This window comes from Volvox carteri, assembly GCF_000143455.1.
Source record: "Volvox carteri f. nagariensis unplaced genomic scaffold VOLCAscaffold_39, whole genome shotgun sequence".
In the NCBI taxonomy this organism is placed as follows: domain Eukaryota; kingdom Viridiplantae; phylum Chlorophyta; class Chlorophyceae; order Chlamydomonadales; family Volvocaceae; genus Volvox; species Volvox carteri.
In genome coordinates, this window is record NW_003307582.1 from 1132973 (window position 1) to 1155354 (window position 22382).

General features: G+C 56.0%; 5 protein-coding genes across 5 annotated transcripts; 3 read left to right on the forward strand and 2 right to left on the reverse strand.

The window, feature by feature from the left end:
• Positions 1–571: 571 nt before the first annotated feature.
• VOLCADRAFT_94799 (uncharacterized protein) lies at positions 572–4069 on the forward strand (the record flags this gene model as incomplete). Its single annotated transcript, XM_002953899.1, has 5 exons — positions 572–611; positions 678–733; positions 1150–2467; positions 2672–3266; positions 3772–4069. The coding sequence occupies 5 exons, from the start codon at positions 572–574 to the stop codon at positions 4067–4069; spliced, it is 2307 nt and encodes a 768-aa protein (XP_002953945.1).
• A 1407-nt stretch (positions 4070–5476) lies between these two features.
• Positions 5477–9164, reverse strand: VOLCADRAFT_121244 (uncharacterized protein). The gene is made up of 7 exons (XM_002953979.1): positions 8849–9164; positions 8441–8629; positions 8183–8253; positions 7700–7812; positions 7172–7227; positions 6793–6840; positions 5477–6518 (listed from the first exon to the last, which is right to left on the reverse strand). The coding sequence occupies exons 1-7, from the start codon at positions 8966–8968 to the stop codon at positions 6228–6230; spliced, it is 888 nt and encodes a 295-aa protein (XP_002954025.1). The 5' UTR covers positions 8969–9164; the 3' UTR covers positions 5477–6227.
• Positions 9165–9411: 247 nt separating this feature from the next.
• Positions 9412–11131, forward strand: VOLCADRAFT_118559 (uncharacterized protein; the record flags this gene model as incomplete). Its single annotated transcript, XM_002953900.1, has 4 exons — positions 9412–9465; positions 9537–9776; positions 9849–10115; positions 10192–11131. Coding segments are annotated over 4 exons (1501 nt in total), but the record flags the coding sequence as incomplete, so codon positions are not given.
• A 3702-nt stretch (positions 11132–14833) lies between these two features.
• VOLCADRAFT_109910 (uncharacterized protein) lies at positions 14834–19001 on the reverse strand. Its single transcript, XM_002953980.1, has 7 exons — positions 18809–19001; positions 18677–18723; positions 18555–18614; positions 18242–18442; positions 17646–17714; positions 17150–17218; positions 14834–17013 (listed from the first exon to the last, which is right to left on the reverse strand). Exons 1-7 carry the CDS (start codon positions 18951–18953, stop codon positions 16885–16887), a joined length of 720 nt encoding a protein of 239 aa, XP_002954026.1. The 5' UTR covers positions 18954–19001; the 3' UTR covers positions 14834–16884.
• Positions 19002–19163: 162 nt separating this feature from the next.
• On the forward strand, positions 19164–22382 carry VOLCADRAFT_106205 (uncharacterized protein). The gene is made up of 7 exons (XM_002953901.1): positions 19164–19391; positions 19794–19861; positions 20017–20086; positions 20482–20599; positions 21015–21211; positions 21543–21611; positions 21810–22382. The coding sequence occupies exons 1-7, from the start codon at positions 19311–19313 to the stop codon at positions 21993–21995; spliced, it is 789 nt and encodes a 262-aa protein (XP_002953947.1). The 5' UTR covers positions 19164–19310; the 3' UTR covers positions 21996–22382.

Genomic DNA, 22382 nt, shown 5'->3' on the forward strand with positions numbered 1-22382 from the left:
CTATGAGGATCTCCGGCGGTAGGAGCTGCAGCATCACTAACATTACACCCCTTTAACCGCGCAGGACTCACCAGTCGGCACCTCCACCATCGCCTTGGCAGTTGCCCCGAAGCCTTTTCCGCTCTTCGTGGCCTGTGCGTTAACCGTGAACGCAAATCTACGACCGGCAAGAGCCAGCCTAGCAGCGGATCTTAGGCACGGAGCATTAGGAGTAAAGAACATGGATGTCCTGGATGAGCTCCATGCAGCGGGACAGTTGAGTTCAGTCATCGGCTAAGGATACCAATAACACGATGTCACATAAGTTGTCACAAGAAATGAGCTACATATAGACTTCTTGAGGACACAGAGCGAGGCTGCAGTTTCCTGTGTCCGGCTGTGGCCTTTGTGCTCATCCGTACACGAGGTCGGAACAAATCTATTGCTCCAATTACTTTCCACAAAAAGCACTACGCATAATTCGTTGTATTGGATGGATATGAGCTAGGACTGATGCGTCTCAGATACTCCGCTTTCTACGAGCCCTACAGGCCCACAGGGGATATCCTAAAAATTGTCCTTAGTGCTTTGCATGGCTCATTTCCATAACTCATCTACTGGGGGCGGAGACTGTAAGCTGCCTGCATGCCTTGCCTATTGCATGTCTGCAATGCATGACGCCTTCCGGCCTCCCGCAGACGACTATCCTGACGATTTTACGGACATATCTGACGACCAAGACCTGCCATTACCGGTGAGAAGGCTAACGACGACAGCCAGGAATGGACAGCTTCCAGACCTAGCTAAGGAATACTCGTACATTTGCCGTGGTGACTAAACAGGGTCTTGACGCGCCTCCATCAGTGTTGCTTTGGGAAGGAGGGGATGATTGGCGACTGCCGGGCCTCGTGCAGCAGGTATGCCCTCTGTGTTCCTGAGCTCCGTGGGGATAGGATGGGGTTACGTTACACGTTTCCCAAGCCCACGACTATCCTGCAACCTGGCACATCGTCTGCATACTTTACAGACTTCACCATTGGCTCCACTAACACCTTGGCAATGGAGAGACTTTGGTGCCCATGTCCGTGAGGCGACCTGTTCTTTAACCGGACTTTCAGCTAAGGACCTCCCGTCCCTGGTGGCAATCCCCGCCTCGTCTCGCACTTCAAGGAGCAGTCAGAAAGCGCTATCAACGGTGGCAACGTGGACGACGGCGAGTTCCCCTTCAGGGTAGGCGTCCGGGGGACACGCCCGTCTGCTGCGGCCGCAGCCGGAGCCCCGGCTGCAATCGACTCACACCAGCGGGACCCGTGGATCATGCAGCTCGGCACGGGGGATTCAGGTCCCAGCAGTCCCATCGCGTCGGGGCTCACGCAGGCGCGCTTCACTGGCAGTGCTAGTATTGGGGCCGGCATGGCGCCGCTGCGAAATACCTCCATCACATCCGGGCGGTCGCTATTCGGACCCTTCGGGTGCAGCAGCCTGCAGCACCGGGACTCGCTGGGAACAACGCAGCCGCACCCGCTGGCGCATTCAGGGCAGCATTACCAACACGTTTTGCCACAACAGGCGCCACGCCCCCCTCAGTCGCCGGTGCAGCAGCGGACACAGACACTCACATCTGAGCAGCAGCAGCGGCCAAGGGACCAGGGCCGAGACCGGCCGAGCCGTACTGATGCTACCCTGTCGGAAGTGGATGAGGCCAGTGGCGAAGGCGACGAGGTTGGGGCCGAACGGGGCGGTGCTGACAGGGATCCTTGGTCGTACCTCGACGCGGATCCGTTTGTACTCGCCGCGTCGTCCTCCTGCTCCTCGTCCCTTTCCGCGAGCCGTGACCCCAGCCCCCAGCCGCACCCCGCCGCGTCTACACAGCCGTTTCCTATGCCATTTGGCAGTCGCGTCAACGGCCCTCGGCCGTGGTATGAGGAGCCACAATACGAGCGGCATTTGGGGCTGGGGCTGGGCCTGGGGTTCGAATCAGGGCTGGGCCAGCGCAGCAGTGGCAGTTACGGGGCGCGAGGGCTAATCGATGAAGAGGAGGACGAGGAGGCGCAGGAGCAGGAGGGCCAGCCGCGCGGGCTCGGTCGAGAGCTAGGCTCCTTCGGGGTGGAGCTTGGGGGGGGGGAAGGGCCGGCTGCGGATACCCCGCACGGCAGCGGTGGCAGCAGCGATAGTAGCCACAGCAGCTGGGCTGGGCAGCCCGGCCTTGACCCCGAGTATGACGGGGCAGGACCGAGTGGCAGCCAGCCTGCTACCACCATCACGGTTCTGTGGCCTCTGGGTGGCTCCAGGGATGTTCTCCATGGCGTCAGCGGTTCGCGGCTGCCGGCAGGGATGGCGGCCGGGGAGACCAATTGGGCTCTTGGGAGTTCGGGAGGGGAGTTGCGGCACCGGCACGCAAACCGGGCCCGGGCAAGCGAGCAGAGCGACGGGTGGCGACCGCCACAGGATGGTGCTGGCACGGAGGAGCTGCAGGCGTCCATCGGGGGTGAGGTTTGCGGGGTGGGGTTTGGCGACGCTGAGGGCTTCATCTGCGCTAGGGGGAGGCCAGGGCCGGGGGGCCGCAAGTGGCCATCGCACTTTTGAGTATTGGCAGATGCACCGTCTTCGTGTCCGCGTTCATTCCATCCTGCAAAGCTAGTTGGTTCCCACATTGCGACATCGGCTGATCCTACCCATCCCCGCCACACAGGCACCAGCAGCTCGGCTCTTCGGCGCGCTGAAGAGCCCTCCTGGGAGCACCAGTACGGGGGCGGCCTGGGCGCCAGGAGCAGTCTGGGGCTCAGCTATGGTGGCAACAGCAGCCCCACACATCGTTATGGTCAACGCAGCACATTGGCGGACAGCAACCTCAGCAGCGGCCTCGGGCCCAGCCAGCCAGCCCTCGCATCCGCCGGCTTCAGAGGCGCGACACCTAGCGGCCTCAGGGTTTACCATCCTAACGGTTATAGCAATGCTGGCGAGCATGGCGCTGGCGGCGGCGGCGGGCTTGGAGGCGGAAACGGTCTTGGTAGCGCCGGCGGTACAACTCTGTGCTTCACGTCGATCGACTCGCCGTCCGGGCCGTACGACCGGCGACATGTTGTGCTGAGGTCAGCGCAACGGCGCAACACCGAGGCCTCTACGCCCAGCGTACGGCAATACAGCGACGGGCTGGCGGGCATGCTAACCAATGCACAGATCCAGGAATGGATGAGCCAGCACGCATCGCGGTTGCTGCTGCCCAGGCACATGCAGGAGATTGCGGACATTGTCTTTCGGCCGCCCAGCGCGGTGCCAGAGAAAAAGTGCGTGCGTTCTGGTTTGGTTTTGGCGAGCCGTGGGACGTGGGTTTCCATTTCAGCATGCTCTGTCGAGGAGCGCGACTGAGTCACACTTCTGCAGCACGGGAACGTGGTCCTGGGCCGCCGCGCTGTGCTGCCTGTTGCGCCGTGTGGATCGCGAAAGCCGGCTCTTGCATTCTGGTCGTTGCATGTTGTCCTCCCGTCCCTGTCGGGGAACAGGACACCCCCTTCTCATTCCGCCTCCCGACTAGTTTTGACCCGACGTAACGGGGCCCATTGCAAAGGCATACCCGACACCGACCATACTTAAGCCAGGCCCCGAGGCTATTCCTGCTGTGCCTTCGCTAGGGACATTTGCCGGTTCGTTAGACTACGCCAACTCGCATCACATCACGTAGTCTTACCGCAACCCTTCCCATTACCGGAACTTCCTCGCGACGGCCTATCCGGTCCCCCCCTATCCGCTTCACTCGTTCATGGTTCGTCTTCCCCCTTATCCGTTCCCCAGGCCGCTTAAGCACCAACCCAGTGGCGTCACCACGTTGCCACCGCCGGTGGTGCTGGGCGGTCGCTACCCTCCTCTTCACGTGAGCCGCCTAGCCAATGACGCGGCCTTTATATCGGGGCTCCTGGCTTGCCTCAGCGGCGTGGACCCCGCCAACAGCCGGGTACAGGCAGTGATTACAGCGCTTCAGGGCAAGGACGTGGTGGTTATGGAGGAGGCTGAGGGAGGCGAGGGCGAAACGGCTGGGAGATTTACGCTCACTAAGAGCCTCCGGCCGCCTTCACGAATCCAGCCCAAGTAAGCTGGTGCGCGCGGGGAACTACGCTTCCCTGCGGTGCCCTGCGCGTACAGCGTGTACCAGTATTTCATACGAGGCCATATGCCGACATACTTTACCCGGCGCAGTATGGAGCTATGATCAGCGCATGTGTGCTGCGTCCGTTGTGTCGGGCGCTGGTGCATTTTTTGACTTCCGGAGCATTTATTCATGCGACAGCAGCAGTAGGCTGGGTCGTGCGGGCTCCGGGGTGTGTGAGCCGCATACGCCATTGCACCGGCTGCGTGATGGGGACTGCATCGCTGGTGGGCTGTGTTTCGACTACGGGGTTGTCGCCGCGTTGGCCAAATCGACACAATGAACAGTTTGGCCAATTGAAGGAGCAGACATGCGGCAAAGCGTTAATAGGAAATCATTGATGCTGGCGCCACTGTCCGCCGGCTTTGCGCATGGCGTGCTTATGTCATTACGAGGTATGAATGCCTGTAGTGCGAGAGATGATGCTGGGAAGGCGGCCAACAGGCCGGATGGGGACGGGGAGCAGCATATTTGTGGATGCACGAATCGGGAGGCAGGTCGGTTTCTAGCCAAGAGAAAAAGCTAAAAACCGGTTCCGCGGGCATCGGAATGCATTCTCCTGGAAGTCGTGGAGTAAGTCGTTGACCTGTAGCTTTTTTAAGGTGACTTTGCGTGGGATTAGTGGGATGGCAGTGAGTGGGCTGCCGTGCCCAGGTGCACGTGCGGCCCATACGGGCGGTCGGCTGTGCGAAATAAGTTACGGCTTGAGTTGCGGGCGTCTCATGTGTACCTACCTGCACATGAGCTCTCGCGAGGGAGGCGGGTTGGACCTTGCGCATGAATGCGATCTGGTTGTGAATGGCAGGGGTAGCTTGTTGCGTCTTGCATGCTGGCGCTGGAACACTGTCGCAGCGAATGAGCTAACGTAGCGGTCGAGTGTTTGTTCATCTTGACCTAATTAAGGTCCTTCCGGAAATCTCTGCTTGCAGCTTAGGATTGCGCTGTGTACGGGTCTCCCCCCATAGCAGGTTTTGCACGTGGAGGACGCCTCGTAGGAATAGTGCGATAGATGCGATCGGCTTTGGAACTTCAAAGACCGGTACATAATTATGTTCTAAGGTTGTCCAAGTTATGGCATACGGCAGCGGCCTCAGGGTGCGGTGTAGAACTCTTCAGCGTCATTTCTTCTGGAAGGCGAACGGCCTTCCCCAGTCGCTTCCCCCCGAGAGAAGCTGGTGTCACTTAGCAAAGATGTGAAGGGTGGTAGACAAGGAGTGAACAAGCGGTGGGGTACGACATACGCGACCTCAGTGCGGTGTGACACTCCGGGCATAGGCCGACGGCTTCAGGGACAGGGTGGAGGGCGGTCCGATCGTACAGCGCATGCGCACTCGTTACCATGATCATGTTCGTCTTCGACTTCATTTTGCATTGTCTTTGGATGGTCATCTCGTGTACACTTGTCATATCAGGGTATCCCCGCAAGCCTAGATGGAACCCCTCCCCCAACGAAACACGCGCGGCAAAATGCCGCAGGACTCTCGACCGAATTTAGAAACGCGGACAAATTCCTCTTAATCGTCCAAACAACATTTAATATCAATTTGCCATGAGTCCGCATTGAATATGTGACCTATCCTGTGAAAGACACATATCTGCCGAGGCAGTGCCCAAGGGCATCCCCCTTTCCACAAGTGTAACTAAAAGTTTTGTCGCGAGGCATGCAACTCGACATCCCCGAACTCACGTCCATCTGTGGGAATATGTGTACATCGTTGCGGAGATGCTCGTCAGCTGCGTCGAAGCACATGCCGAAAAGCCACGCATGCAAATATGGGAAGCGGCCGTGTCCGCGGTCACAACCGAGCCAGTACAAGTTTATCAAGTCTTATAGCATCACCCAAGTTCTCGCTAGTCAAACCGCAGTCACAATAAGCTTCGAGCAACCATTCCAATGTGCGCGTCAGTTTGCGCCCATGAGCGCACATCCAGTTTCCAAAGCTCCATGCTGCCCTGAATCCCCTACACGCTGCACCCCAACACTACCAGTAGCGCGACCCATGAAGAAGCCCGCATACGACGGTGCTGCAGAATGCCCATACACTGGCTTTCGAAAGGGATGCATGCGACAGGTCCACATCTGTCACTCGCCGCACTGGCGCCATCATTGCGTTTCCTTTCCAGGGTAGGCCTGGTGGTGGTTGTGGTGGTTGCTGTAGCTTTGATCGTTCTGATTGTGGTGCTGGTGCCTCTGGAGCTGCTGCTGCTGCAGAGTTTTCTGGCCGCGGGCAGCAATGGCGGCCTTGGAGGGGCGCCTGCCCTTACGTTGCGCTGGTTTGCGTTGGAAAAGAAAGGCCAGGCCCGCTGCCACTGCACCTAGGATGGGCGCGCTCCAAAACACCAGGTAATGTTCCAGGTCGTTTTGTCGCTTGTAATGAAGGTGCCAGGAAAAGCTCTGGGAGGTAGGGCGCATTGTACCGGGACACGGGGAAGGCGTTAGCGAATCAAGCACCCCGATGTTAAATTGGCAGATCAACATGTCACCTACTTGTTGCCGGGCTGGGAATTCATCATGACAGCAGGCAGCGCGCAACCGCGTATGCCGGATGAGGGCGATATGAGAACGACTAAACTGCTTGGCACTCCGGATGCGCGTTTCTTGCAGCGGCGGCTATGTCAGCTCTGGCACGCAGCCTCTACGTTACCCTGACAGCTGTACTCGTACTCACCACAAAAGGGTTCAGAGAGGGTCCCGTAAAGTAATAGCCAATCCAACTCTGGTCAAGGGCACGTAATAGGGCAGAAAGGGGCCAGTACGTGCCTTCACTTTCAGTACTTCAGGACAGCGCGAGCCTCATAGCAAGTACGGCCATATGGTTAGGGGCCCTCGCTTGCCAGGTAAGGGTAACAATATGGGACCATGCCTCTTGGAGCGAAAGGTGCTCCCCATTTGCAGAAGACACTTCGAACCCACACATGCATGGGCCAAGGGCAAAAAAAGCTATAGAACTGTATAGCAAGCAGCGATGTGAACCCAGAAACGAAAGGAAAGCCCCAACTTAAGACTACTATGCAGCTTTCCATTGGTTCCGGGATTGACAGCCGTACCAGGGTGACAGTGGACAGCATGGGAGTCCACAACGTCAGCAAACGACTGTCCGCCTCTGCAGTCAGGAACGCACAGCCCAGGAGATGGGTTAAACTCGCTTGCAAAAGACCCCGTCACACCGGGATCATCATACCGTGTGGAAGGTTTGCAACTCTGCATGCAACAATGAGGTCATCAATCTCGTGTGGCTTACAATGGCAGCAATTCGCATCAGCTATGCAAAACCTGGGCTACGTAGGTAGCTCCGTCCCGTGTATTTAATTGATTTGAAGACTTTTCGGCCTCTCTCTCCCTTTTTCTCTCACTTCTCCTTGATCAGTCGGCACAAGCACAGAGAACGAAGCTGGCCCGAGCAATTGCCGAGAGCACGCTAGCTTTTTGGAGCTCCATGCAGGTGCCTATCTCGCTTCGTTCATTCACATTCACCCAGACCAGCATATTCATCTGCCTTGACCTTATTTCGGGTCATGTCGATAGAGAAGTTCATAGCTTAGAGACCCGGCACTCGTCGAGAACCCGTGGCTCACCTTGCGATAACAAAAAGACATAGTTCAGCACAAAGCTCATGGTGCCTTCGCAGGCAAACCCGATCTCAAACGCGACGCCATCCTTGATGCCCCCGGACAAAGTGTGAAACTTCCTGCCCGTGCAAAGGAGAGCGCAACCAGGGAAAATTGGGGCGGGTCACACACGGGGTGGTCCTATGTACTTCTGAGAATTGGGATGCTGGAGTGGTGCCAAGGTAATGGGGCGCCGTTATCTTTATATATCATATCAACCAGCCAATTATCACCTGCTGTTAAGGTTGTCCCGCGTGAAAGGAAGGCTAGAAGCTTCATCCCAACTGCAAGTAATTATTCTCCGCAATAGCACGCACACTAGGGACTCAGGATATGCAGCAAGCTGCGCGGGCCGCGTTCCACGCCAAGGTGCTTGCGCAGGTTCCACCTTGCAAGTTGCTGCCCGTGCTGAGCCCCTTTGTCGCTTCTCCCATTGAGTCTGTGTCTCACCCCTGGAGCCAATCGGGTAAGTATGTCTTAGCCGCCAAGCTGCCAGCAAGTGCACCTGCCAGCTGTGCCCCCTGCATCACGATTGCGGGGATACGTTGCGGTGAACAACGTAAGGGTGCTTTGTAAAGGCGCACTAAAAGTAATTCGGCCGGTGGCATGGGGGTTACGCAAACGTAGGCTCTGCATATCGCCCATTCCATGATTGAAATACGCCGAAGTATCGCAGGATTAGGTTTTGTAAGGGACGTAGAAGCTCACCATGCGCAACAGGTGACCAGCTATGCTACCCTTTCCGCTACTCATAAGGGCAACGCAGTGGATCGGGTTGAACAGCGCGCCTCCGAAGGACTCGCACAGTGGACCGAAGAGGGTGAGGGTCGTAACCAGGACTCCAATACCAAGCACCAGTTCATCCATGCCAGTGTACTTGGCCAGGTATCCAGATGCCTGGAGCAGCGCATGAGCGCGAGGCATCCGAAGAACGAGGGGAGGAAGGCAGGACGCGGAGACTGTTTCGCGGAGTACCAGGGTCTTTTGCTTGTGGCCAAAGGCAGCGATGCATGTCAAGCAACCCAACCACCGGCAAATGCACAGACCACGTCTCAATGCACAAGCGCGCGAGGAGCTAGGGGTGGAGAGGGAGGGAAAGTGCGTGGACGGACATACCTCAGCGAAGCAACTCGACGCCATGACCCACAACGCCGTGACCATGAAGTCGCCAAATACGAGCACCGGCAGACTCCGTTTGCGCGTATCATTCTCCTCCGGAAGACCCGCGGCGGCCATGGTTCTAACTTGTTCGCAGCAGCAAGCCTAGATCTGGGGCAAGTTACGCTGTGGGAAGGCGCTTCACAGACTGCAAGTAGAGATAGCTCGCATTCTCAGAGGGCTGAGTTCCACCGAGGACCGTTGTGGAGTTATCGGCTGGGCTCCGGTTAGACCCTCATAGACTGTCGACTCTTACTTAACTGTCAGAAGCATACCACCCATCAAACATCCTAATTAGTATGAATGTTGTTTGAAGGGGGCTTCAGTTGTTGCCGTACTCCGGCATATTGTATTCTCTGTCCAAACCGATGCAGCGTTGAGCATGGTTAGGGACCCACTTAATAACAGGCAATTTAGTTACTTAACGACCGTCGGTAGCAGTTATTAGCCTGCCATATATTCCGTCTAAAGGCGAAGGCGAGGGTCTTCGAACCATGGAGCCCATGAGCCCATTAGGAAAGATGACAGTTGTAGAACTCAAGGCAGAGCTTAAGGCGCGAGGCCTGAGTGAAAAGGTGTGTTCTGACCGTTTCTTTGGTCCAGCCAGTTTCCCATCTTGACCAGGGCACCACTGCTATTCACTTAGGGTGTCAAAGCGGAGCTTGTGGCTCGGCTTCAAGAAGCTCTTAGCGCCACGGAACAAGAAGCTTCACCGGCGGCGGCGGACCCTGTGGCGGAGGGCGGTCAGCCAGATCCGGCGCCGACCGAATTACAGCCGGAGGCCGCGGGCGCATTTGCAGCCGAACCTATGGATGCCGAAGCGAATGCCGCGAATCAGTTAGCACCAGATGCAGCAGACGTGAAGGAGGAACCACTGGAAGAAGAGGTGCGAAAAAGGACACGCATGAGCAAAGCTGCACATGTTAGCGCGTTTTTATCTTTCGGCACGTTCCTACAGGCTGCTGCAGTGGCAGCGGCTGCTGCGGGGGTAGAAGCGGACGCGGTTGCCGAGCCTACGGTGATGGGGCAACCGACTGACCTCGAGCAGCCCGAGACGGAGGTGACTAATGAGGAAACGACAGAGAAAGAGATGGTGGAGCCCTCGGGCGACAATGTAATTGAAAAGCAAAAGTCGCCGGAGCCAGCTAAGCAGCCAGATTACGGGCCCGAGGAGTGGGAAACTATGGACATCCCCGATGAGTATCGGCCTTTGCCTGTCTTACGTGTAAGTTTTTATTTAGGTGCAGCAATAATGGAAAGTATAGATCTCGTTTATGCTGAGGGTTTGCGTGAACCTGCAGGTGCGTAATATTAAGCAAGAAGCAAAGCCTGAAGACGTCAAGAAGGCTTTTGAGGACGCTGGTGTTCCTGTCCATAGCGTGGATTTCGATAACGTTGAGCGCAACCGGCATGTGGCTCTGCTCCGGCTGGCTCCTCCTCCGCTGCCCTGGAAACTTAGCAAGGAGGAGCTGGAAAAGAACCCGCTTGACGAGGCGTTGAAGAAGTACATTGAGCGCAAAGAGAAGGAGGCACAGGAGGCTAAGGCAGCCGCCGAAGCGCAGAAAGCAGCGGAGGCGGCCGCGGCGGAGGCAGCTGCCAGGGAGGCAGCTGCTGGGGAATCGGCTGCCGGTGAGCAGGCGACGGATTCAGCAGCAGCGGAGGCGCAAGGTTTGGGAGCTGTGCCGGAAGGCGACAGCCCCGCGACAGCCGATGCTACTGCGGGCTCTGCGGAAATGTTCAAGGAGGCAGCAACAGAGTCGGAAGCAGCTGGTCCAGCAGAAGTCGTCAAGGCTGACGTCCCTGAAGGCAATGTCCATAAGCCAGAAGTCGCCATCTCATCGGAAGACGTCAGTCAGGCTCTTGCTGCAGGGGTAGAGGGAGGCGCCGCGCCTGCGGAGGGTGATGGCGAGAATCCCGCGGCCGAGGATGCGAAGCCCGTGGAGGCGGACAAGGAGCCTGCAGTTGCCAGCGGTGACAGCAAGTCGGCAGCGCAAGCGCCGTCACACCCTGTGACCACGTCGCACCCACCCGTGGTACTTCACGTCGATGACGGGCGATCGGATGGCGACGTGCTTAAAGTTGCTCGCTACACCGCCATGCGCCTTAATGCATTGTCCTACCCATTGACGCTTTTCGGTGACCGCCTCATGGTTGATGCGCCGACGCTCCAGTGCACCTTGTTCCTGGGGAACGTAACACAGGACAGCGACGAGCAGCTTAAGGCTGACATGGCGGCGCTAGGTCGCGTCATTCGCTGCTTCATCATGCGCGACGCTTCTAGGGTTTCGAAGGTGGGTGGGCGCGTGTAACGTGCGCAGGCAGCTGAAGCATGCCCAGAGGTGGCTCACGTTGGGACTCGTTATAGCGCGGCCCGTTTTTCTTCACTAGGAATTCCTGAGCACTCAAGCCCTTGCACTTGGCTAAGATCGATTTTACTGACCTTCGGTTTAATCTTGGCCGTGGAAGTTTTGCTACCGTGCTCGTAGCTAGCGTAGGCTGAGTGGTGTAAAGTAATGACGGTGTTGGCTCCGGCCGGAAATCTCATGTAAACAGCTTTCCAGTCTGTTTGCCACTCCATTTACGTTGTGCTTTCGGTTTGCTAACTAAACTCCTAACTTCTTGTTTTATTTTCATGTAGGGGTACGCATATGTTGAGTACGCCACTCCTGCGGAGGCGCTCAAGGCCAAGGAGTCACTGGAGGCGCAAAGCCGCAAGGCCTTCCAGGACATGATGGCAACAAAGAATGATCTCCAGCGCCAGCGGGGGCGCTCAGCGAGCAGTACACCGAAACCGGCACCTACAACACCCGTCGAGGAGGTTAATACGGAGGCGAAGGGTGAGAAGAGCGGGGAGGCGCCGGCAAGCAGTGAGCAAGGGATGGGTGAGAAGCTCGAGGATGGAATGGCCGAGGAGAGGGAGAAGGCTGAAGGCGACAAGCCACAAGGTGAAAACACGCCTGAAGCAACCGATGTCCCTGTTAAGGACGAGCCGGACACGGAGATGAAAGACCAAGGCACTGCTCCCACAGCTGAGCTTGCGGAAGGGCAACTTAAGGATGAGAGCGCGCCTGAGTTAAAAGCGGAAGAAGGGGCGGAAAGCGTGGAGACTGGCGTTCCAGCTGGGGAACAGCAGCAACCGAAAGCTGAAGAGAAGGTTGAAGAGGGCGACGGCAAGGACACGCCGTTGAAGCACCCATCTCACGCAAGCAAGATCATGCGGGCAGAGCTGACCAACATCAGGCGCGTCCAGGACCTATTTTCGCGGAATTTGTACCTGGCCAGTTTGCCCATGGTGAGCGCGGTGAAAGGATTGAATACCGTTTTACAGGCATTGCCCCACCGGTACATATTAGCACCGGCTTGCAGTTTCACACCTTGTCAAACATGGTTTACATGTTGGCCAGTTATGGCGATTATTGATGCTGCTCTAACACAGCTTGCTGTTCCGTATGCATGCATTAATCAATTGTATCAGCGTGTCATCATGTCATGATGTATTATTCGGCTTGTCTTGGGCTTTGTCCTGATGCACAGTCCTTCAGCGACGAGGACCAGCTTCGCAAGGTGTTTGGCGAGTTCGGCCCTGTAGTGTCGGCGTCAATCACCCGGGGACCGCAAGGCTACTCCAAGGGCTTCGGTTTCATCGAGTTCCTGCGCCCGGACCATGCTGCTGCGTAAGTTCGTTACTTTGCATGTGGCTTTCGCTTACAGCTTTGCCAGCCCGCCTTTCCGCTTTTATCATAACTCGTTTTATTCTCACATGTCCTGTCCACACCTGTCACTATCATCATGCAGCGCGATGGCGGCCCTGGACGGCAAGGAGGTGCCAACACTTGGGAAGCTGGCTATTTCGTTCGTCAACCCTTCGAAGCAGACGGACCGCAGGGGTGGTCCCCAAGGTCCCGGAGGCCGAGGCGGACCACATGTCACGGGTGGTCGGTACGGGTCTAGTGGTGGGCCAGGGCGAGGTGGAATGATGACGCCTGGCTTCCGCGGTGGTCCTCACAGCGCACGCAATGCACCGTACTTCGCGGGGCCAGGGCGGGGTGGTTACATTCCACCACCACCGCCTCCCTACGGCATGAGTCCAATGTCGCGCGGGGGTCCTGGATCCTACGGTGGCCACGGTCGTGGCGGCATGATGGGCCCTGGTCGTGGTTACGGCGGTGGTTATGGAATGGGGGGAATGGGGATGGGCATGGGTGGTGGGTATGGCGGTTACGGTGGTGGGATGATGGGTCGTGGCGGGCAGGGTGCAGGCGGTTATGGTGGAGGGTATGGCGGTGGCTACGGTGGTTATGGGGGCTATGGGGGCTCTCGCGGTGGGCATCAGCATTCTCCACAGGGCCCTCGTTCTGGGTACGGTGCTGGTGGCGCGTCAGGAGGAACCAGCACCGATCCCGCTTCGCCGGGTTATGGTGGTTCTGGGTACGGCGCCAGTGGTGCGGCGCAGCAGCAACAGGCGGTGACTTCTACAACTGGTGCGGCGACCAGTTATCAGGGTGGTGCGTACAGTGCGGGACAGGGTAGCGGGGCTTACGGGGCTCAAGCCTCCCAGTCGCAATACGGTAATCAAGGCACCGGATACAGCAGCCAGACCAGCTACGGTAGCCAGGGCACTGGTTACGGGAACCAAACGGGGTATAGCAGCCAGACCTCAGGTTATGGTAGCCAGGCCAATGCTTATGGCGGCCAGCAGCAGGCCCAAGGAACCACTGGCTATGGTAGTCAGCAGCAGCAACAATCAAGTTACGGCAACCAACAAGCGGCTGCAGGCACCTACCCCACGTCGTATTCCGCGCCTGCACAGGTGAGGTTTGAGTTGAGGTTTGCATTATATGCGATTGCGAAGCTATTTCCGAGTGGTTTCCCCGTATTTGTGATGCTTTATGCGTACTCATATGAGCATGTCGTACACTAACTAGGTACCTACTTGCCCATGGCGCCTATCCTCATGTTCAGACTTACGGTGCGAATGGCTACGCTGGGGCTAGTGCCACTCAAGCTCCCGCATCTTCGTACACCACAACCTCATCAACACCGGGTTATGGAGCGCAACAGCCAACAACGGCGTACGGTGCCCAGCAAGCGCAAGGAACAACTAGCGTGTATCCGACTGCTTACGCTTCTGCTGGACAGGTAGGACTTTTGGCGCCGAGTTGCTTGACCCTCTGTCTCTACGGCTGTTTGGGTAATATGATGAGGAGGGATTCCATAAGGCAGAATCAACCGCCTTGGACTGCAGTTCTTATGGCGTGGTACAGTGTGGTAATGGTGGATGGTGTTGTATGGTTCAATTCTAGATACGCCAATTCGAATGTGTTCAATTGGCACAGAAGCCTCCCACTCTGTAACAACAACAGCCAGTGGCGCGATAGCTTTTAAAGGGATCTAAAGCCAGGATTTGCAAATGATTTACAGGCCTACGGTGCTGCGGGTGCTGCCGGACAGCAGGCGGGCTACGGTGCAACTACGCAAGCAGTCTCAGGTTATGGTCAGGCAGCACAGCAGCAGGCGGGCGGTTACAGTGCGGCTACTGCCTACGGTGCTTCAGCTGGCACCTCTTACGCAGGCTATGGCCAAGCAACGGTGAGAATTAGGCCATGTTGCATACCAGTTATGTGTGTCATGCTCTTGCGCATACAGGTGCAATTGGCCGCAGTTATGCATTCAATGTTTTGGTATGTTACCAGAGTGTTGTGCATTGGCGGTCGCAGGGGTATGGAGCGTCCAGTCAGCAGGCTACCGGGGCCTACGGTGCAGCTGGGGCTGCTTACGGACAGCAGCAGCAGGCCCAGCAGGCGTATGGAGTTTATGGGCAGCAGGCAGGCGCCTATCCAGCCCAGGCATATGGACAGCAACAACAGGTCGGCCAGAAACGTGACGGCGATACATACGCGGCCTACAGTGCAGGTTATGGTGCGGACTACAACAAGCGGCCGCGCTACTGAATGAGGCGCTAGTGCTATCACTGTCCCCACCATCCACCTCGGCATGCGGCCCTTGTGGGACCAATGTTACCTAACCAAAACTACTATTACCCGTAGTTGGTCGAGTATTTGCATGCTTAAGTACAGCAGGCGTGTCTCAGAATGTTTGTCCTAAGGGTTGAACAAGTTGCAGCATGAAGGATAATGCCCTCCCTCGTCGGTGTGTGGGTCGCTGGCGATAAGTGCGGCCCTGTTCGCGAGCACGCTCCCCCAGATGAATCTGTATAGGTCTTGCGAGCTTCCGCATCAGGGATGAGGGAGGGGTTTCTGAGCGAGAGTGGATCTGCCAAGGGTTTAAAGTTGGCATTGCACGCGCAAGCTTCTGTCTGTTCGCTACAATCTAAGACAATTTTTTGGGTTTTAGTTTGTGCCGGTCTGGAATATGGGCCGCACGCAACTAGAAACGGGGACAACAGCCATGATTGGCAATTTAGATTGCTCTTGCGGGAGCCCAGAATGCCCCGCACGCGGGAACGATTGGATGAAATGAGGAATGGCGTTACCGTTGCATGCGAAGGTCCGTCTTCAAAATGTGCTTTGGCATGAGTTCCCAACTGAAGGGGCATGACCTTACTCTGCAGCTGGGCGACGCGTAGTTTATGGAATGCGCTGTGTTTTGGGTGCGCATTGCAAAGGGAGACGTCCGGTGAAGCGAAGTCTACAGCAAGCGCGTAGTGCGCATCATTACATTGGTTCGAACAGCATCGTTTGCCGTCATACCCAAAGCGACATTGTGTACATGCGAGATGGGGGCAAAGTGGAGTTGCCGCCAGCAGATGTCGAGAGGTCCCGATTGCCGGTGTCCTCTTTACTCACCCCGCATTCCCGCTTACCATACGTATATTTTCTCCCCGACATGCCCGTGCCGAGGAATGGAGCAACCTCGGCCGCACAGCGGTGAACCCCTGGAATCGTCTGGCGGTTCTCAACGGCCGAGCCCTCCTTCAGGTGCAAAGCTTCCAACCTGCGCCCGCAGGGGCCCGCCTGACGCCGGCAGCGGTGCACCAGTAAGACACGGGCTGGGTTCGTGGTAAGATCGACGGGGGAAACGTTGCATGACAAACTGAGGGATTTATAATTCTGGCACTTCCAACGGGGGCGCCGTCCGTACCGTATGTAACAGTCTCCATACACACGTGCTGTCGAAGCCTGTTTTGGACATTCATGGCAGCGTGCGCTGCAGTTGTCACGGAGGCCTGTGCATAAAGCCCTCCAAGCGGGTTAAGGCGTTGTAAACTTGGACGGAGCAAAGGGTCTGCGTGTCTTCGAGGGGCTATAACGAAATTCACCTGTGCGGAGGGTTTCACTCGAATATTGCTACGCTGCCAGTGTACGCGGGACGGCGTGATATTCTCGGTCGATTATCCAAGGTTGTTACAATCTGCCGACTGCATACTTTGTTTATACGATTTAACAACCCAGATCGCAGGTTTCGGTGAGTTCGGCACTTGATGTCCACATGCCGAACGACAACTTCAAGACGTCTATTGGGCAACTATTCCACTCCATCTGTTTTACTTGGCCGGTTACATTGTTCTTGGATACAGGTCGTTACTTGTAGTTGGAAGCAAGTATGTTGTTTCACTCAAACGATGTAAAGATATTTCTTTGCTTGGTGGCCTGTATTGGTTTAACTAAACTGTAGGTAGGAAAAGTAATAAGTTGGGTAGTATGTTACATGTCTTACGAGGTTTGTACCATCTTCCATTTGTGCCCTACCAGTTGAGGTTACGTAATAAATCCGGTAAGAGTTTCAGTCTGTAATGTACGAAAGGTGTTGGTTGTTTTTCATTGTTAGAAACAAAGCGAGTACACGTGTAGCGTCATGCGATTACACGATTCTGAAACCAATTTCGTTTGGGAAAAATGTCAAATAATGTCGTACACAACCATTCCATTAAGTTCATTCCAAATGACGCATCATATCATTCCTCCTAAAATCTGCCATCGTTATTATTACCACCACCCCATCACCACCCCGTTACCCCATCACGCTAGTACGTCTTAGGCATACTTGCTATCCCCGATGATATGCCCGCCGAAGAATGGCGCCACCTCAAAGATCAACTGCTGATACTCAACCGGTGCACCGTCCTCCAAATGCACCTTGACCAGCTCGCCGGCAATCGGCGCCTGCAAGTGCATAAAACGTAGTTAATCAACAAATGTATCATATTGAAACACATGATGTCGTCGTCGTGCACAGAGCGACGTGCCACGTTGCAAAAAATGACGTCTATAACGTTGTTATATAGAGTTGACAACTCACCTTAACTTCCACGAAAGTGCCCAGCTGCTCCACGTACCCAAGTGTCTGACCCTTCTTAACTGGCGCGTTCTGCGATCACGCAACACAATTGTTGCGCATACATTTCGAAACACGGTTAACACGACGGCTGGGGAATGAAAACCGGTCCTCATGCAGCCTACGTTAATCCCTATACGCCCTCAAATGCATACCTCCTGTGTTCCCCTGCTCCGTTCAGCGCCCCGCACCTCCCACAATAATTTATGCTTACTCTTCAGCCCAGCTTTGTTTCATGAGAATAAAGCACTGCACCTATCGAAAGTAGCTGTAGGTAGCTTATTCAATGCCAGCGGCTTGGCTTCAACAGTCTATCGTCCTTTGGTACATCAGGAAAACGCGCGGGGATCACACCCCCAAAGCAACGTGCAAGTAGGCAAAGGGTCTTACAACGGCAGCCGTGCCAAGGCAAGTGGAGGTAGCGTGTAGCCGCGACACCGGGGAACCGTGTTCTACTTACCACATCGGCACAGTTGCCCTTGCCCACACGCTTGCCGCCTGCATACTTTCCACGCCGGAACGTGCCAACCTGCGCGGCATATTCTTGGATATCATCATAGTGTCGACACTAACAACTACGTCTAAACTTTGACCTTCCCTCTTCGTTCCCGAAACCACCTGCAAACCCTAACACCCTATCGTATGTCATTTCCTCCAGTGCATGGCAAGGAACCCCTGCAAGTTTTCATTCGCATGTAGTCGTTATATGAAGTGTATGGGATTGCTTCAGGCATTACACCTGGGTACAAGGGCACTGGCGTGCGCTGATAAGTTATATTGCAACTTATGGACATCTCTGGTCCCCAAAGGAGAGGCCCAACGCAATACCAATGCCAGAAACATGCAGAAACGTTGCTCAGCATTTGGGCACACGGAGTTAAAGAGCTAGATGCAAAAAAAATCATGTAGCCAAGGCGAGCACCAGGCAACCAAGTGCAGCTGAGTGGTGCCAAGGCTGAGGAGTGGAAGCTAACTATCAAGGTACCATATTAGAGCCGACTCCTTGCCTTCTGCAGGACAGAATCATTCAAGAACAATTTCACCCTCCGCACGTACCTTCGGTGAGGTAACATACACCAAGCTCTCGTCCACGGTGTCCTCCACGCTGGCAGGTGGGGGCGCCTCAACGGACTGTAGCGGGCTCGACGCAACCACGGGCTCCGCGGGCGTTGCAGGGGCCACAGTAGAGGCGTACAAGGGAGCTGCAGCAGCACTCCCAGCGACGCTGCGCTTGACTTTCAGCTCAAAATTACCCATCTGCAGTTATATGGTTGACGTCAAAATCCAACATTCGATCAACGTCTGCTGCGCTATTTTTTAAGGATTGTGCTGACACTGCAATGACCTCGCTGGACTCGACTCGTCGCACCTTCAGGTGCATCTCAGCGATTTCCGTCTCGTTGCACAACGTATTGAGGAAGGAAGCCACCTGCGATCCAATTCAAGAACTCAGAAACAGAAGTTCACCTATTAGCCGGCGCTCGAGCTTACCTGCTGGGTGCTGGGGGCAATATCGGGTCCATTGTACTCGTCTTCCACTGAAGCATATGTCAAAAGCGAGGAGGAAGCTAGTTGCAGGATGCTTTTCATCCATTTGCTTGCACAAAGCGCAAGCAATCGTACCCGACACGTCGACCTCCTTTTTGGCCTCTGTTGCCGCTGCCTTCAAGATTGGCAGACGTGTAGTGATAGTGGTTCGCACAGCGCGAACAGACCTGGACGCGGCAACGCCAGCAGGCCGCTGCGGCGCACTAGAGCGTGTGAGCATTTTGGACAGGAAAGCCTACGTTGACGATCAAGAACTCTGCAGCAATTGTCGTGCAATTCAACGTCTTGATAAAAGTTACGGTGTATTCGCGCAGTCATAAGTACGCAGGCGTTACGTTCACAACGCACATTGCCGTACTTGTGCGCTCTCACATGGCCAACGCTAGAAGTAAGCCACCAAACCATCAATCTGGCTGGTCTTCGGTTTTTGCATTACAGATTGGTCCATCTGAGCAAGGACATTATTAAGTGGAAATATTCAGTTGTAAGGGCAAAAGATGCAAGAATTGTGTTTAACCATATGTCATAGATATCAAATCGATAATGAGGGGTATTAAATTGGTTGATATTCACAGTCATGATGGCCGAGTGTGGACCTAGCGGCTCAGCAGGCGTGTGGCATTATTATGCGGCTGTAGGCAACAGAGGGGCCAAGTTGGTGGGTGGATTGCTGTTGCCATGTTCCAGAGGCATTTCGGTGTTGGGAAACCCAAAGATGTATCGCTGCTGCTCTATATAGAGTTGACACTTGTCCTGCTGCGGTCCGACCGGAGTGATATGATGCGAAACAGGGCTGAAACCTCCACTTTGTATTAGCTCCGGAGCACGCGTCATGTAAAGGCGTTCTTATGCAAGGCATCCCTTTTACCCCCAAATGACCTGGTCTTTTCACGAACAATGCCACGTACATCCAGCAAACTTCGCGTACGCACGCTCAGGCATAGCTGCTACTCCTTTCCAACCCCCCTTACGATTGCCTCCTACACCATCACCGCTTACCATCAATAATAACAATCGAATGTGATGTGTCTGACGCGGTGGTTGCTACCCCAACTGACAGACAACCTTAGTGGAGCTCCTTCAAGCGCTTCCGGCCGCATGCAGGCGACCGCTGGCCATATGCTGCAGGTGCGCATGACAAAAGCCTGTGGCACGGTGAGCGGTTCCCTCCTGCTTACCTCCTTGTTGACAGCTACCTATTTGGGCCATTCAACCTGATGTAACTGTAAGTGTCGAGCGGTCGTAAAACCGCTATCGCCTCCACTGTTGCCGGTCCCCCACAGCGCCAGGGACAGCCTGGACAACCTGGTGTATTGGCTGCTGCGGAGCCGGTCCTTCGCCGTCACTGCAATTGTGAGCACCGTAGAGGTCGGGGGGGTGTCTGGTGACGTTGCACTTACCCCTTGGCTTCGTGTCCTTTTAAGATAGCAGCAACAGCATTAAGGTGTGTCACGTGTGGTTAAATGTCCGCAGCTTCACCCTGACTAGAAGTTCGACCTCTCTGGGGCCCGAGGCCAACAGCAGTAGCAGCAGCAGCAGTAGCTGTAGTAGCAGCAGTTGCGTCAATGAGTTTTTCCCGCCGTGACTACACACGAGTGCACGCAATCGTGATGGAAAGGTGCTCCGCTATGCTCGATACCTGCCGGGCTATCATCCCCACCCTCCGGTGCCATCTTTGGCGGCACTGGCCCAAGCATACTGGGCCCCAGCCTGACCGCGCCGCACCCGCACCGACCCACCACACGCAGCACAGCGATCTGACGGATAAGGAGAGGGAACTGGCACTGGCGAGCTTCAAGCGCGGGCTGGCTGTCGGAACGGCGGGGAACTTGGGGGTCGGTGGTGTGGCAGCGGCCGAGTTAGCTGGTGGGTGTGCAGGCGGCGGTTGTGACGGCGGAGAGATAACCAGCCTCGTTGCAAGTTCGTCGTTTAGACGGCCGCGCCGCCTTTTCTTTACTTTTCAATGCATGGCATAGCCGAATCATGCACGGGCATTCTCACGGCAGCAACGAACGGGCGCAACTGCAACTGCGCAGGTGGCCGACCCTGGCCTTCTCAACACCGCCGCGCCTTCGGAAGTTACCTTACTGTGGTTCCTTAATTCGTCTTATGCAAATTACAATCATTACTGATGTCCCGGGCCAACCTTGTTACCCACCTATCCATTAAGGCATGTGTTGATCCGTTATGGCCTGGATCAGCGCACCTAATTTGCAAAGATTTTATCCATATCGTTGTACGACACGGTATCGTATGATGGTTCTGCTTCGGAATGGGGTAGGGGGGCGTTTGGACCGGTACGACGCAGGGGGTAGCGGTGGCGGCCGGGAGCGCGCCGGCCTCGTGGATGGCGCGGGATCAAGCAGCGGTGGCGGCTGGGCAGGACCCGGACCGGGACCGGGGCTCGGGCCTGGCCAACAGGGGCCCCCGGGGGAGGCCCTGGTGAGCGTGCTGGCGGTGACGGACGTGTGTCTCAAGGTAGGTCGGGCGCGGTCCAGGTGGGGTTGAATGGCGGTGAGCTGTGGTGCGTTAGAGGTCTCAGCGCCACGAAGCGCGAACTGCCGAGGACGTGGGGATGGCCGCCGCTGTTGCCTCTGCTCACCGACCCCTGCTGTTACATCGGATAGGGTTATTGTCTCGTGGGCTTTACTCGCGGGCTTTAAGGAAGGTGCTGCTTCTTCCGGCGTGGCCAACAGCTGCTCAACGCGGCGAAGCCTCGCAATACAGACCGCCGGTACCGCGGAAAATGTGCCGCTGTAGCTGACTGCCGCTGTTCCCGTTGTGTCACTGCGACCGCCTGTCCCAGCAGGCGCTGCCTAAGGAGCTCCTTCCCCTGGGGGTCAGCCTGCTGGTGGAGTTTGACCTGCCTCCATCAAAGGTTGGTTCGTCATACGTGCGTGCATTCACTGTGGGCAGCATGCATCTTTTATTGATTACGGTGAAATATACAAAAATACAGGCATGTATATCACCTGCCTCTCGCTCCCATATCACCTCTTTACCACCACCCACATGTTACCATCAACCATCTCGCGCCAAGTCGTCCCGAACCCCTGGCTGGGGCCCGATCCCACAGGAGGTTTACTCGCGGCGTGTGTCGGCCCTGTTCGGGAGCGGCAAGGACCGGCGGTCGCAGCGGTGCGTGGTGATCGACATGGTGGAGGCGGGGGCCATTGGGGCGTTCCGAACCCTGGAGGGCTTCGCAGCCAGCCCGGTGATGGAGATGCCCGTGCGAGTGGAGGACATGTTTGTGCAGCAGTAATCCGGGACTGACTGACTGGGGAGCAGGAGCCTTGAGAAACAGACACACAGAGACGGATAGATGCGAGGGCAAAGGGGTTCGGAACTGCGGATAGCTCCGTGCCGGTGCTGATTGCGGATCGACGAACATGCAGCCGGCGCGCAGACGATGTACTAATGTGTGGCCAAGGTATTGGGCAGGAAGGGTAGGAAGGGTTGGATGGCGGGTGTGCACGATTGGACTGCGATCAACTGTAAGAGAAAGAAGTCTTAGGGACCAGGTCGATATTCCTTAATAATTTGTTTAACCCACCAACAGTCGAACAGTGTTCAATCAGTGCTGCGGAGGGGTCTTGGAATGGATGGCAGTAGGAGATATGTAGAGACCGGCGCTGTAATAAGTGCTTTC

Coding starts and splice junctions, on each gene's coding strand:
- VOLCADRAFT_121244 (XM_002953979.1), bottom strand. CDS start 8,968: ATGGCCGCCGCGGGTCTTCCGGAGGAGAATGATACGCGCAAACGGAGT. Junction 8,630..8,848: donor CGTCGAGTTGCTTCGCTGAG/GTATGTCCGTCC, acceptor GCGCTGCTCCAG/GCATCTGGATACCTGGCCAA. Junction 7,813..8,182: donor TTACCCGATTGGCTCCAGGG/GTGAGACACAGA, acceptor TTGCACGGGCAG/GAAGTTTCACACTTTGTCCG.
- VOLCADRAFT_109910 (XM_002953980.1), bottom strand. CDS start 18,953: ATGCTCACACGCTCTAGTGCGCCGCAGCGGCCTGCTGGCGTTGCCGCG. Junction 18,615..18,676: donor TTGCCCCCAGCACCCAGCAG/GTAAGCTCGAGC, acceptor ATTGGATCGCAG/GTGGCTTCCTTCCTCAATAC. Junction 17,219..17,645: donor AGGGCAACTGTGCCGATGTG/GTAAGTAGAACA, acceptor GCGTGATCGCAG/AACGCGCCAGTTAAGAAGGG.
- VOLCADRAFT_106205 (XM_002953901.1), top strand. CDS start 19,311: ATGATGGCCGAGTGTGGACCTAGCGGCTCAGCAGGCGTGTGGCATTAT. Junction 19,862..20,016: donor CCGCTGGCCATATGCTGCAG/GTGCGCATGACA, acceptor GGTCCCCCACAG/CGCCAGGGACAGCCTGGACA. Junction 21,612..21,809: donor TTGACCTGCCTCCATCAAAG/GTTGGTTCGTCA, acceptor CCGATCCCACAG/GAGGTTTACTCGCGGCGTGT.